Here is a 15,571-nt window from a genome sequence, read left to right on the forward strand (position 1 = left end):
TCGATCTTCATAATCTATTATGCTGCCAAAAACATCACTTCCATGAATATTCGACGAACTCCTACACTCCCTAAAGACGATACAAAATTCTGTCGTCACCACGACTCACGACAGATAATGTTTTTCCTTGGAATTCAAACTGAGCTTTACCAACAGACGTGGAAAGCACGATGTGCATTGAGGAGTCATCGTACAGCCGATGAATTAGTCGTCACTAGACGGGAATTCCACAGGCCAACGGCAGACGCAGATATTTTGACTTATTTATTGGTTACAAGCCTTGTACATCGCACGCTATGGAGAGCAGGTCTTCGTAAACAATCTGAAGACTGAGAAATAAAACCCTAAAATTCTGCGCAACAATGAAGAATTAAACAAATCGAATGGCCTACTCCGCAGGATCGAGGCGGGGCACGCCTCTGAAGGGCAAGCCCAAGAGGCGGCGAGGTTTCTTCAGTAAAAACTTGAGCCTAACGCTGCTCTGTATAGCAGCAATTTTTACGGTGGGACTACTTCTCCACGACAGTATTTCAAACCCTCTTTCTGCATCGAAATCCCCGAATCAAGTTCGGCAGGGCAAGAAATCGGCGGGGACAAGCAGAACCCTATCTGTGACTTCAAGCTCGGAATTCAATTCATCAGCTGAAGCGAGAGTAGACATAACGACTAAGAATCTCTACGACAAAATAGAGTTCTTGGACATTGATGGAGGGCCGTGGAAACAGGGTTGGAATGTTCGCTACGAGGAAAATGAATTCGATTCCGAAAAGCTCAAGATTTTTGTGGTGCCACATTCGCACAATGATCCTGGTTGGCTGCTCACCGTCGAGGAGTATTACCTCGCCAAGACACGCCATATTTTGGAGGCCATTGTTCACGCGCTTATTAAGGTGCTTTTCGTTGCTTAGGTTTTTTGTGACGGGATCTGTGCCGCCTCTGGGACTTAAATACTATAGTTTGCTAAGTCTAGAAGATAATATCAACGCACAACGCTTTTAAAAATGAAAAATCAGTCGTTAAAATTACCCCTGTGATTCAACCTCAGGCTTGGGTACGTCGATGGCTATCTGTTTCATCAAATTCTTTAGCTAGTTGCACTTATTGGTTATTCCACATCTAGACGTGGACGCTATAGTTTGTATCTGATTCAGCAATCCATATTTATCTGATTCAGAAATCAACATTTGTACATTTAATCAGGTAATATGCATCCTTTGAACCCTCCTTTAAGCAGATTTGGAGTTGTTTCTGGTCCCTGTAGGTGGGGCACGTTACATCCACAAGTGAAAACTGAAGTTATAGCTGACTCAATTTTTATATATTAATGTGTAACATATCCTCTAATTTGAATCGTCTAACGTCAAATTCTATTTATTGTTGCACTAGGACTCTCTGGTTGGGTTATGCGAGATACGTAAGTAGATGCTGTAGTTATTCTCAATTCAGTATTAGACATTTCTATATGTGAGAATCTAACTTGTCTCCTCTGGATTTGAACAATTTCGTCCTTCAAATTCCTGTAGGAGTTGCATGTGCTTGTGATGTAGGTGTATGCCGCATCCAGAAGTGGATGCTAGCTAAACTAATTCAATAGGCAACATTTGTATAATAGGCATTTACATGTCTCCTTTAGATTTGAATAATATATTTCATCAATTTCCTTCAAGTTGGGTTTCACTAGATCTGGATCGGATGCCGGCGTTTTACCCATTTCAGTATTCAACAATTATAAGTTTAAGTATGCAACATAAACCTGGCTTAGTCAGAGGAGTATCGTTTCCATTAAATTCATCAAGGATTCGCACCTTGTCTTGTCGAGTACGTTATGTCAATGCTATTATCTGATTCAGCATTAATATCTTCTTTGGTTTTATAACGTAGCTGTTAAATATGAAAGCCCCTACGATTTACCATTTGACACTTAGAGCTATTCCTATTTGACTCGTGCAGTGTTTCTGTTATGTGTTCTCTGAATTTTCATAGGGTACTTTACAAAAAAATGATTTTGTTTAAGGAGGTTTCTGGTGAAGTTGTTGATAGATATATGGAAAGAAGAGGAACTTTTCTATTTTGGTTTTATTAATAAGTTTCTTTTCTGTTCACAGTGGTAAAAGCTTTGAGTTAGCTTACTTAGGGTGGGGTCCCATGGAGGGGCATCCTGAAAATTTTCAGCGGGTGCTGTAGAGAATTTTTAGGAATATTTTAAACCTAGCGATCTCAACTTAAAGTTTAAGCTCCAAAAATTAAGGAACCTGGTGGTGAAAATAAAATATATAAATTGATTTTCCCTCTAAAATCTCGTTATGGTGGGTATTTTCTTTTAGCAGAAATCTAATCTAGTGGTGAAAATAAAATATATAAAATTTCATTTTGGTGGGTGTTTTCGTTTAGCAGAAATCTAAATTTATATATGTTTGACACCTGGGAAAGAAATTTCCTAAGCTGGTGGGGAAACTTTTAGCCCCACCATTTTTTGTCTGCTCAATTATGCAGCCCTAAAATGTGGGGCCTCCTATTTTCTTGGACAAGATCCTAATTTATGTAATTTTATATTTTCTTCATGGGATCTCTTGTTCCCTTAAAATAGAAGCTTAAGCCCCTCCCCCATAGGACTCCAGCCTTATTTTGTGATATTTTTTTCCAATATTTAGATGATAAAATCTAATATCTCATACAATAATCGGATTGTTGGTTTTTATCTTTGAGAGTAATTATACTATTTCAATTTTCGTATCCTTCAGTGCAAAGTCGCTTAGCAGAATTAGAACAGTCACAAATTCCTTTACAATTAGTAATGTGTATAATTTGGAGCCTAGCCTAGAACATTCATGTGCTTTTATCAGGAACCGAGACATTTATTCTCCATTGCAAATACAATTCAAGATTTTGTTTATACACTCTTTGGAGTTGACATATGTATTGCTAATGTTGGTTTAATGCTTCATAGAGTGAGGCTGTCTTCCTTTGTCCTTCGGTTTGGGAAGCTGGCCTTATTTGGTTTGGATGTCCTGCAGGATCCCCGCAGGAAGTTCATTTGGGAGGAGATGTCATACTTGGAAAGATGGTGGAGAGATGCTTCTGATTTGGATAGAAAGAACTTTATAAAGCTTGTTCAGAATGGTCAATTGGAGATTGTAGGAGGTGGCTGGGTAATGAATGATGAGGTGCAATGAAATATAATATTAATGTGTGGTATGAATAAATACTTAGTAACAAGGCTTGGTATACCTGAGAATATTGACAAATTTGTAGGGCTAATAGTTTCCTGGATATTCTATTTGTCATATGGTAGTGCTTTAATTACTTGTTTCCATTTTTCCCGGTCTTGTTATATTGTTAATTTAATTGCTATTTTTACTGAAATCTTGTAAACCTATGAAAGTTTATAAATCCCTATTCTCAGAAAATTATGGAACAAGATGTTTGTAAAGTAGTACTATGACTGCTTTTCCATTTTTAAAGTGTTGTCTAATTTTTCTCAGGTACATTTTACAGTCATAGTGATTTGGATCTATTAGTAAACACTGGTATCAGCCTCATCTAGATGGCCCTCTCAGTATTTGTTTTTTAGTTAAAATATGATCCTTTTGTTGTTGTTAGAATATGAAAAATTATAAAAGCAACTGTATGTTTTTTCTATTGATTATAATAATTAAACTTAAAGAGTCTCAAAATGCGTACTGTCAGAGCATCACTGTTTACACACACACACACACACATATATATATATATTTTAAAGGGGTAAATGCTTTGACCTGGAGCTATGAACCAGTGAGGTCACAAACGGGGGACCTCATCACCATTAGATTCAAACCTTTTTGATGGTAAGGATAACAACGCAACAACTTAACCATCACAACATGCCACTATTGGCACATCACTGTTTACATATTGTTATTGCATAGCTGATTACATTTTACCAGAGAGATATATGTCAGCAACAACAAAAAACAGCAGTCCACTGGTTGCATAGTAGCAGTAATCCACTCATTGCATAGTAGCAGTAAGTAGATATAGCAGCAAACATCAATTGTATCGCCTGGCCATAAATAGCATTAAGTAGAACAGCAAACATCAAGTTTCAGTGCTATCTAGCACATGGTCATTGTTTAGTATCACCTGAGTGTCTGAGGTGGTGGGATTCTCTTATCTAAGATAGCTGCTTTCAGCATGGTGTCTTGAGAAATGGTGGGACTGGAGTGGATCATTAGAGGTTGAAGGTGCAACATGTTTTTGCTTCCGCTTTTTACTCTCCCTGATCTGATCCAAGAAATCTATGATAGTAATATCAAACTCATCTCTCATTTCTTGATTGAGGCTTGATAGATGTGTACCCGTATGTGATTTCCTTGCTGCAAACTTCAGTTCTTCCTTCTTTCAGCAGCTGCAAGAATTTGTCCTTGTTAAGCTATAAGATGGCTGTTACCTGTGAAGAAATATTGAAATATATGAGCCTCCCTCGGTAAGGTGTCTAACCTTCCCACTGAATAAGTCATCATTCCTAAGCTTCCATAAATGCCAAAGTACAACAGAAGAAAGAATAGACCAAAAGAAGTTACTGGTTTTGTTACTACTCAAGATATTATCAGATATGATATGACATATATTAAAGTTGCCATTGAGGGTAAGACCAAAGGGGTTCCAAATTTCCTTGGCAAAAAACATTAAAAAAAGACATGGAATACGGATTCAAAGTTCTTGCAGACGGAACAAATATAGGGCTCCCCTCCAGGTTTCCTAGAAGGTAGAATGTGCAAAAGAAAGCACCCAAAGAAACATGATATTTTAGGTTCAAGGGGACGGTGCCAAAAATTAATAAGATGCTTGCTCCAGGTGCTTTGGTCTAAGTTGAGATTCCACTTATCATTAAGGTTGGTCAAGAATGTCCAATTTGTGGGTGATGAGGTTATATATATATTTGGCTTTGACCTGAGGAGGGGGAGTGCCATCAGCCAATTTAAGGTTAGCAAATCTGTTAGAGATGTTGAATAACACAGATCGTTTCTGCAAATGTAATTATATTTGTTATAGATATGTTCCAAATGCAGATTTGGATCTCATATAAATATGAGAGGAGGAGACATGTCTCCAAGGTTTAATCATCATTTAATTAATACATATATTTCATAATAATAATTAGTATTATATATATGTATATATATTAATATATGTATATGTATAATATATATATTTTATATACTATATATAATCATATATATTATTATTACTTGAATACGCTTATATATAGAAAATGATGATTTACCAATAATAACAATGTATCTGAGATCGAATTTATCCGACTGAAGCTACAACTTTAACACTCCCTCTTAGCTAGGGAGGATTTGTAGAACACCTTGTGCTCTCAAGTACATGAAGAGATATCGACTCAGTATGATATTCTTGGAATGACATATACAAGGATATCAACACAAATATATATATTAACATATATTACATATGGAATTTGCTTCAATTCAGTATGAGGCTAAATTTCTCAACAAGAGAGAGGGCTACAACTTTTGGGGAGGTCAAGGCAGCTGGTGGCAGAGAGGAGAATCGAGTATGTTATCCAATGAGACTGAGGGAAACAGTATCTGTTAACAAAACTCTACCAGCTGATAAGTTCTCCCTCAATGATGTCTTGGAAATAATTAATACCTTTGGAAGCTCACTGTTTGGCTGAGAGTCTCTGAAGTAGTGCAAGAGGCTTGCCGCCATGGGTTAGGCTCCATCAAACTGATTTTTCTCCACATATAGCATTGTTCTTATAAAAAAGAGAGTTACCTGAAATAAAATGTCTCACAATGCTCCAACTTTTCCATATGGCCTTAAAGACTTTGGAGCCCTCAACTTTTATATCAAAATCTACTCTATATAAGTCATTTAGATGGAGGTTCTTCCAGTATCTAGCATGCGAGGGGTTAGCTCTAGAGATGTTATTTCTAATCAAAACCTCCAAGGTTCATTACCCTTTGCTGCCTTGGCAATTCACTTGACAACAAGGGCTAGTCCTTGTGTCCTCAGATCTTTCAATCCTAAACCCTCAAGTTCTTTACTTCTAGAACACCATTCCCAGTTGACCACATGATGCTTCTTGTTGCCTTTCTCATTAGGCCAAAGGAAATCTTTGGCAATATTTTGAATATAATTCATCTGATGAATATTGAATAACCAGGCAGAGGAATAGTAGATAGTGTCAGAAGAAATAATTTTCTAACAGACCTAGACTCTCCCAGCCATGGAGAGGACACAGTTATTCCACTTTTGCAATTTCTTCTCTATCTTGTTCTTGACCCAATCCCACATGTCTTTCAACTCAAGACAAACAGAAAAGGGCTAAGGCTAGGGCTAGGGATTTAACCACCAACACATTGGAAGGATTTCTTTGCATCTCCAATTTGGCCTCACAGAGCTAGGTGTGGAGATCAACTTCGTCTCCTCTAGAATCTCTGGCCAGCTTCTTCCTCACTGATTAAAAGAGATTCCTCCACGATGACGTGTTCTGATTCCATTGATCAATTATAGTTTTGTGAGGAACAATGTGGGAGTTAAACCAATTTACTATTGAAACTAGAGCTTTTAGATCCTTATCTTTTAACAAGGAGGTGTTAAGGGCAAAACCTTCTCTCCTCTTATCCAAATGTGGAGCATATTAAATGGGAAAGAAGAAGGTTACTATGGGGTGTGTCATGTCCCCTCTTTTAGCTTAGTCTAGCAGAGACATGTGGGTCAGCTTATTATGGGGTCTTGTAGGCTGATAGGGTTGGATAGAGACCTGGTAATTCAGTGTTGGGGACTTGATGTTCTGGGAGTTATTGATCAGTTGGGAGACGTTCCTTGTTTTTAGGAGGCAGTTCCTACTTTTTAGGAGGTATGATCTTGCCCAGTGTTGGGTCTCCATGAGAGTACTCTTTGGGTTCAGTTTCAGAGGGATAGGGCTTGTTTCCTAAATTTTAGGAGCATCCCTAGATTTTAGGGATGAGACTGCCAGTGGATTCTTGATTTCCGACTTCAGTTACAGACATGTAACAGGATGATTTTATGGTTTGTGATGTCTATTGGGCGTTTTGTGGCTATTTGGGTTATATTTTTAATATTTCCTAAGTTGACGTTTAATAATTAATTGGAGTAATAAGGGGTTTTTGGCCTCATCTGGATGTGCATCCTATGGTGTGATAGCTCGTTGGAAAGGTCTCAGAATTCTCTAAATCTTTATCTTTGGTCTCAGGGCAATTCAATGAACAGATTTCTGTCTATGAGGAAAAAGGTCATTTTCTAGTAACATGACCACTTTAAAATAAGAAATTATAACACTTTCACTACCCAACGCCACTTGGAGACACTTAGGGTTCGATTTGCAATTGAGAGTGGTTATAAGGAGATAGAAGCTTCAGTCTAAGATCATCTTTTGCATATTTGACAACTTGTTTATGAATTTGCTCTGAATGGGCGATTTCTAGTCTGGGATGCAAACCCCAGGTTAGTGATTGGCTGGGACGTAGCCCTCAGCAATCCTTGGCATTGAATCTCTTAGGCATTGTGCGTGGTGATTAAGGACAGAGGCATCAATTCTCATTGGGGTTTCAGCGTGGCATATCATCTTTCCAGTTGGGACGTGGTTCATTGCAGCCTGTGGGACGCCATTTGTAGCAGATACACCACGTGGTGTATAGAGTATTGCTTGTATTCACGGCCAAATGTATGCTGGATTCAAGAACAATCTTCACCTTCCAGTTTGACATCAAATTTGTATGTGAGCTTTGGGAAATGCATTGGATTTATTGCTTGGCTCTATAATTCAGACAAATCTGCTTGGTACAGTTTGCAATAATTTTGATTTTTACTGAATACCTTATTTATTTCAGTCTTGTTTCATGGTTGCTGTTCCCTATTCCTTTCTATGTTATAAAACCATAAAAAACAAACCTACCTTTCTATACTTTTGTCTAGTTCTGCAAGAAAACATAAATAAACAGGAAAACAAATTTAAAAATATAAAATTACAGTAGATCAGCAGAAGAGATCCATCAGGGATCTTTCATTGGTATCAGAGTTTACATCTTGCCAGCCTGTAGGGTTTGTGAGAAATTGTCACAATAGATTTCAGCAAAAGTCTTGATAATTCATTTCAGCCTCTGGGTACTGGCTAAAAAGTTTTGATAATTCATTTTGGCATCTGGGTATTGGATCAAAAGTTTTGATAATTCATATTAGCATCTGGGTAGTCACTAGTTGGTGGATTGAATACAAATCTATGCATCCAAGAACTGAGATACATAGATTTTATACGCGCAGGAGAGCTCAACTTGAGCAAGGGTTTGGAATAGACCAGGAACCTATTATGGCAGAAGAACAGGCGGGCGACATAGGGAATCAGGATGATGAAGATAGAGAGATGGTGTGGACCCTATTCACTACTTAGCCCAGGATAGCTCAGGCTTTAGACAGATTACAGGATACCTTGGAGCGTTTGGAGATGGGTGGACACAGAGGCGAGTGAAGTAGATCAATTTCAGTGGTTGGTAGTCAGCACAACCATCAGTTCCATTCTACAATTGGGAGCTTCCTTCATTCTTCTAGGCGGCATTGCCATCGTACACCTACTACAAATAGACCATTGCTTCCTCAATTCATACTAGGTGAATGGCCAACACAGGTGGAACCACTAGAGGTGGGGTTCCAGGAGTCAATTTTGGCAGCCATAGCTGAGTAGAGAGCTCTACCCCTTGAGGTTAGGGATGTCTTCCCTCTTCACCAGTATTGTGCACAACGTACAGATACAGCTAGGTTCAGGAGAGATCATGGTTATAGACCAACATAGCAGCAACAAAACTATCACCTCAATAGAGCTATTGGGAAGATCACATTGGCTACATATAATGGCTTAGGAGATACGAGTGCACGAGCTTGGGTTCACAAGCTGGATATACATCTTTCATTACAGCCCATGCCTGAGTGTGAGGCTATTCAGTTTGCTGTGTTGCATCTAGAGGGGATTGCCTATGATTGGTGGCACCATGGATTGGTTACCCAGGATTGTGCCTTGGTACATTCCTATGCTGAGTTAATTGAGCAACTCAGTACACGGTTTGACTGTAAGGATACATAACTTTACTATAGAGAGTTGGCTCATCTGAGACAAACTGGTCATGCAGAAGCTTATATTAATGAGTTCTAGCGCATTGCAGTTATGGTACCTAATATGACACAGAAGCGTAGTGTGATGCTATTCATTGAGGGATTGCAGGACAGGCTTAAGGGATTGGTTTGTGCTTTCCAACTTGCCACTCTTAAGGATGCTATTGATGTGACATTGAGATTGGACACCACTCCTACCTCTTATCAAATTGATGAGAAACCATCGGGGAATATACAAGCACCATAGAGACCTTCTTTACAGGCTAAGGACACGCCACCTCCACCTCCCAAAGTACACTTGGATTTTAGAAATGAACTAAGGAGGAGGAAATTATGTTTTTCTTGTAAGGAGCCATGGGTACCGGGACATAGGTGCCTTGGGCAGGGAAAGGCATATCTTATTGAGGTCATATCAGATGCGGACAATGAGGAGGTTTGGGATATAAATGACAAAGATGATGGTGTCCAAATTGAGCTCGAAGATGATGAAGTAGTAGTTGTAACACATGGGACTATGGCTACGTTGTCAAGTGCACCGATGATTCACCTCTTCTACATCTCGGGTATGATCCATGGGCATACTGTGTATTGTTTGGTGGACAGTGGGTCTACACATAATTTTATAAATACAAGAATGGTAGACCGATGTGGTCTGCAAGCACAAAATTTTCTAGGAATCGATGTGACTGTGGCCAATGGTCTTACTCTGCAATGTGTCAAGGATATCCCACAGTTGAGCATAGGCATGAAGGGATACACCTTGATAGATGACTTTTACATGTGTGATCTAGGGGGCACCGATGTAGTTTTGGGTGTACAATGGTTGCAATACTTGGGGAGATACAACCAAGATTTTAGGAAGAGACAATTGGAGTTTATGGTGGGGAGAAGGAAGATCGTGCTCAAGGCATGCCCACTTCCGTCTCAGGGCGGATCAGCTAGGAGTATGATTACTAATCAGGACTCAGATAGTGACAATGATTTGATCATAATCCCATGTCCCTCAATATCTCAACACACAGGAGCAGGTACCTTAGATTTGCCATGGAGATTGTATGAGGTTTGGGATGGGTTGCATAACAGGACTGTTTTGGGACCGGCTACAAGTTTGAATTTTGACAGGAGGACAGGATGGCCATTTGTTTGGATTCTTGGGCGCAAGGGTATTCAGGGGTGGATACTCTACTGTGACAATGTGATCTACTTCACTTCTACACCTTACAGTGGCGAGTATGTTTGTCCTGATGAGACACTTCAGGTTTGGGGTCGATCAGTGCTCTGTATTTGGATTGTTTGGGATAGTGGAGGATTAGTGTTGTATTGCTTGTGGGCAAGCATCTCTGAGAGGGGAGGATTGTCATGTCCCCTCTTTTAGCTCACTCTAGCAGAGACATGCGAGTCAGCTTATTATGGGGTCTTGTAGGCTGATAGGGTTGGATAGAGACCCAGTATGGTTATTCAATGTTGGGGACTTGATGTTCTGGTAGTTATTGATCAGTTGGGAGACGTTCCTTGTTTTTAGGAGGCAGTTCCTACTTTTTAGGAGGTATCATCTTGCCTAGGGTTGGGTCTCCATGAGAGTACTCTTTGGGTTCAGTTTTAGAGGGATAGGGCTTGTTTCCTAAAATTTAGGAGATCCCTAGATTTTAGGGATGAGATTGCTAGTGGATCCTTGATTTTCGACTTTAGTCACAGACAAGTGATAGGATGATTTTATGGTTCGTGATGTCAGTTGGGCATTTTGTGGCTATTTGGGTTATATTTTTAATATTTCCTAAGTTAGCATTTAATAATTGAATAAGGCTAAGTTATTAGCCATTTTGGAGTAATAAGGGGTTTTTGGCCTCATCTGGATGTGCATCCTATGGTGTGATAGCTCGTTGGAAAGGTCTCGAAATTCTCTAAATCTTTCTCTTTGGTCTTAGGGTAATTTAGTGAATAGATTTCTGTCTATGAGGAAAAAGGTCATTTTCTAATAACATGACCACTTTAAAATAAGAAATTATAACACTTTCACTACCCAATGCCACTTGGAGACACTTAGGGTTCGATTTGCAATTGAGAGGGGTTACAAGGAGATAGAAGCTTCATTCTAAGATCATCTTTCGCATATTTGACAACTTGTTTATGAATTTGCTCTGAATGGGTGATTTCTAGTTTGGGATGCAAACCCCAGGTTAGTGATTGGTTGGGACGTAGCCCTCAGCAATCTTTGGCACCGAATCTCTTAGGCATTGTGCGTGGTGATTAAGGACAGAGGCATCAATTCTCATTGGGGTTTCAGCGTGGCATATCATCTTTCCAGTTGGGACGTGGTTCATTGCAGCTTGTGGGACGCCATTTGTAGCAGATACACCACGTGGTGTATAGAGTATTGCTTGTATTCACCTCCAAATGTATGCTGGATTCAAGAACAATCTTCACCTTCCAGTTTGACATCAAATTTGTATGTGAGCTTTGGGAAATGCATTGGATTTATTGCTTGGCTCTATAATTTAGACGAATCTGCTTGGTACGGTTTGCAATAATTCTGATTTTTACTGAATACCTTATTTATTTCAGTCTTGTTTCATGGTTGCTGTTCCCTATTCCTTTCTATGTTATAAAACCATAAAAAACAAACAAACCTTCTACACTTCTGTCTAGTTCTGCAAGAAAACACAAATAAATAGGAAAACAGATTTAAAAATATAAAATTACAGCAGATTAGCAAAAGAGATCCATCAGGGATCTTTTAGAGTGATGGTCAGACAGTGAGGGGGATAACTTCAACACTCAACTCCTCACTATCTTTGCCTCAACCGAGAGCCTCTTTATTGAGATAGAATTTGTGTAGACTGCAATGGATCCTCCCTTTTTGATAATTGGAGCATTTGTGCCAGATTCCATTGTGCTCAAGTTTCCTCCTTGCCAATGGATCAAACAACTTGAGCTTGTTAATCATTCTATACTTGAAAAATTTCTCATTATTTTTCCATTCAAATTTTGTCCCACTTGCTTTGTCTTGGTGATTTTCAATAATGTCGAAGCCCCCTACAACAATCCGAGGAATATTTGTCAAATCACATGCCCACTTTTGCAAGTCGATTGTCCCAAAAACATCATTAGGAGCATAAACTGAGGAAAGGTTAATTTCAGTAGTTTTACAAGATAAAGTCACTCAAACAACTTTGTTACAAGGTCTGCAACCCCAATCGGTCACCTGTTTACTCCGCTTAGGGCTGACAAGGATGGATGTTCCACCTTTCCCTTTCGGATGCTTGGTAGAATAAGAGGTTGCTTCTTTCCAAATACATTTGAGAGCAATATCCAAGTTAAAAAATTGAATGCTTTAACCTCTTGGAGCATGGGAATGTCTAAACCTCTTATAACTCTCAGAATCCTCTTAGGAATATATTTTCCGGCAGGGTTTTCTAACCCTCTAAAATTCCAAGACGCCACTTTTGATATACATTATATTACATTAAGCATTAGTTTCCATGGGGGATTTTAAGCTTTTGAAACAATTGGGTGGCCTCTTTATTGGGATCTTGGGAGGCTTAGATTCTTTATTCTTGGAGGGAGGCCTGCCTTTCTTCCTAGTTATCATAATATCATTCTCCTCCACTATGCCATTTTCATCTACTATTTTTCTTCGTAGGTTTCTTTTTCCTGACCTGTTTCTTGGCATTAAAAATAAAGACCTCTTCCTCACCATTGCCCACTGGGATATGAGAGCTCAAATTAGCATCCCTGTCCTTTTGGCAATCCTCCTCCAAACCACTGCCTTCAATGGCAACATCAACCCTCCTACTGACATCATGAATAGTGGTGGGTCTTGAGGTCCCAAAGGCTTGACTCTTGGGTAGGTATTTCCAAGCAGTAGGAGGTGGAGTGAAGAGGGGGGGGGGGGGGCTGGAATTAGTATCATAGAGTAGTTGCAAACCGTGTCATCTATATCATAAACTTGCTTGATTGCCATCATTCCATCAATGGGGTCAGATTCTTTCTGAAGGGGGGGATCATTCACTTACTTATTGGATTCAACATTAGCAACAACACCTTGATCTATTCCACTCACCTCCACCTTTGAGGGCTTTGTTTGTTGAGCAGCTGAGGATGTGAGATCTGTAGACCCGTCAACATTTCTAATCACATGTGAAAGGCTGGGTTCAAAGAGAGGGTTGGCAAAAGCCAACAAAGGGGACTTGACCAAGGTGGGGTGTGTCTCCGTATGGTTAGGAGCAAGCCTAATTTTCTCAATAGCCAATTGCTGAGCATTCAAGGTTCTACAATAGGGAGCCTTATTGGAGTTGGTTGTTTAGAGCTCTCGACTTGCGTTTGGGGGAGGGTTGAAGGGGTTGTAGATTCTTTAGCAATCACCAGAGAGGGGGACAAGAATATCATTGAGCTTCTTATTGAGAGCTTTCAAAGATGTACAAAACTCCTTGGCAGATTGCATCCCTTGACCAGAAGCTTGGGATTTTGTCTTCTTTGAGTAGACCATATTCTGTGGTGTGGGGACAAAAGAGTGAGCATGCAGATTGGAATCCAGGATACTATTAGGGTTAGAAGCGGAAGGCAGTTTCGTCCTCAAGAGAGGGCGCGAGTTTCTCGTATGACCCTCTCTACACAAGAAACACACATTAAGGCCCCCTAGGAAAGTTAGAGAGCAAGAAATATATTGTTCATCGAGGTCAAACCAAATTCCATTGGGGAGGTTCAGACTCGGGTTGTGATGGAGATTAACACTTGTGCATAAGTGTTTGGGATTAGGGTATTGGATTTATCGATACGAATAATCCTATCCACTGGTTCCAACACTTGAGGGAGGATATTCACAAAGAAAGGTGACAGGTTCCCGATGGCAAGCCATCCAGGGCATGACAATGCAAGGAGCTCTTCTTGGGCGGCATTAGTAGACCATGTGATGGCACAAAAACTGCAGTTACGAATCTTCTAGAACTGTCTATGTACAACTTCTTTCTGACAGTTAGGATTAACAAAATAAGCCCAGAAAAAGTCCTCTTTGCAGCATGGGAAAATAAGAGAAATGAAAGCTAATTTTTTTGCCCCAGAAGTTATGGATCCAATCATTCAAAAAACCTTAGATGGCAACTTGTTAATGTCTTGAGTAGCAAGAAACAACAGACGACTTAAGCCTACTGTTTTCATCATTAATACCTTTAGCCATGACAGCATTTGGTTTGATGACAAATGCAGGATCCTTACCTCCAAGACTCCTCTAAGATTGGTAGTTTTCTTCTCCTTTGCAGACTTGGCTGAATCTGGCTCCTTCCGGGACACCATTGTTGTTGGCTACCACCTGTTTGACAGAGCAAGGGGTCGTTGAGACTTCAGGTACAGAGGGTGGAGGGTGGTTACAGATTACCAGGCTGCTTGCAGATTGAGGCAAACCAAGTGCAGAATCCCCCATAAGAGAAGAACTTTCCAGAACTAAAATAAATGCTCTCAATGGGTGGCTTGGCTTGGGGGTCGAGGGAGTACGATTCACAGGCTTGCAGAGCCCTTGACCACAACTTTTAATATCAAAGCAACTATATGTTTCATGATTCATCTCAGACTACTAATAATGTGTGCTATTGCAATTGTTTTGAACATAGAGGATTTTTTGACTAGGGTCAGATTGGTAGAATAAAAGTGAAGATTTGGTTTCAGATCAACCTGCTGCCAAAGCAATTTCTTTGGCTCTGCCAAAATTTGGGATCACCTTTGATGACAAAACTATTTAATTTCAATTCCCCTTTTGTTAAAGTTTGTAGCTGCAGGAGACATTTTTCTCTTACTTGCGTTGTTCTATCTGGAACTGTATTCTTCTTCGGTGATTGATGCTTTATTTGTCTGCATGCTTATTCCTGATCATCGTCAGCTTTTCTTAAAGCCATATGCATACATGGCTGCAGGACATTCAAGAGTCTCATCTTTCGTGATGTTTCGCAAGCAAAGAGTTGCATCATCTGAAGACTGAATAACCGTCACTGTCTTTGTTAATCTCTATAGAAGAGCAAGAGTCGACGGTTGCTTATTCCCGTGCTTTGTGTAGAATGGTTGTGTAGTGTTTGTCATTAACCCTCATTGTGCTCCTTGTGGGCATTTAGTTGTCATGCTAAATATTGGAAAACTGCTGCAGATGAGAATATGAATCTAGAGATCGGTAACCGCTGATGGTTTTTCATATTGCATCAGGTTTTGTCTAGCATATTCAGAAGGTTATGAATGTAGAGATTGAACCATGTTTGGTAATGTTACTGTTGAGTCATCTTTGATTGGATATGATACACCATGGATAGTAACTGTCATGGAACATTTGATATTTTTCAAGCCGCGACTTTTCTTATGCCTCCGAAATGAACATTATAGGGGACGTCTAAGTGAAAATCATCAGTGTGGTGTTATTATTAACAAGTGAAGGCTGGGTGAAATTTTGGTGTCT

At 39.7% G+C, this 15,571-nt stretch overlaps 1 protein-coding gene across 2 annotated transcripts in view; it reads left to right on the forward strand.

Annotated features, from left to right (window-relative positions):
• Positions 1-291: 291 nt before the first annotated feature.
• GMII (golgi alpha-mannosidase II) overlaps positions 292-15,571 on the forward strand; it is a 33,055-nt gene continuing 17,775 nt past the window's right edge. Inside the window, exons 1-2 of one of the 2 annotated variants that reach the window (XM_089791986.1) lie at positions 292-890; positions 3,015-3,164. In XM_089791986.1, coding sequence (XP_089648112.1) covers positions 384-890; positions 3,015-3,164 — 657 coding nt within the window. In that variant the 5' untranslated portion in view covers positions 292-383. The remainder of the gene's footprint in view (positions 891-3,014; positions 3,165-15,571) is intronic. The other variant, XM_089791987.1, reaches the window with a different exon arrangement.

The sequence above is a fragment of the Cupressus sempervirens genome, chromosome 7 (genome assembly GCF_028749045.1).
Source record: "Cupressus sempervirens isolate cs-2001-9-10 chromosome 7, ASM2874904v1, whole genome shotgun sequence".
NCBI lineage: Eukaryota > Viridiplantae > Streptophyta > Pinopsida > Cupressales > Cupressaceae > Cupressus > Cupressus sempervirens.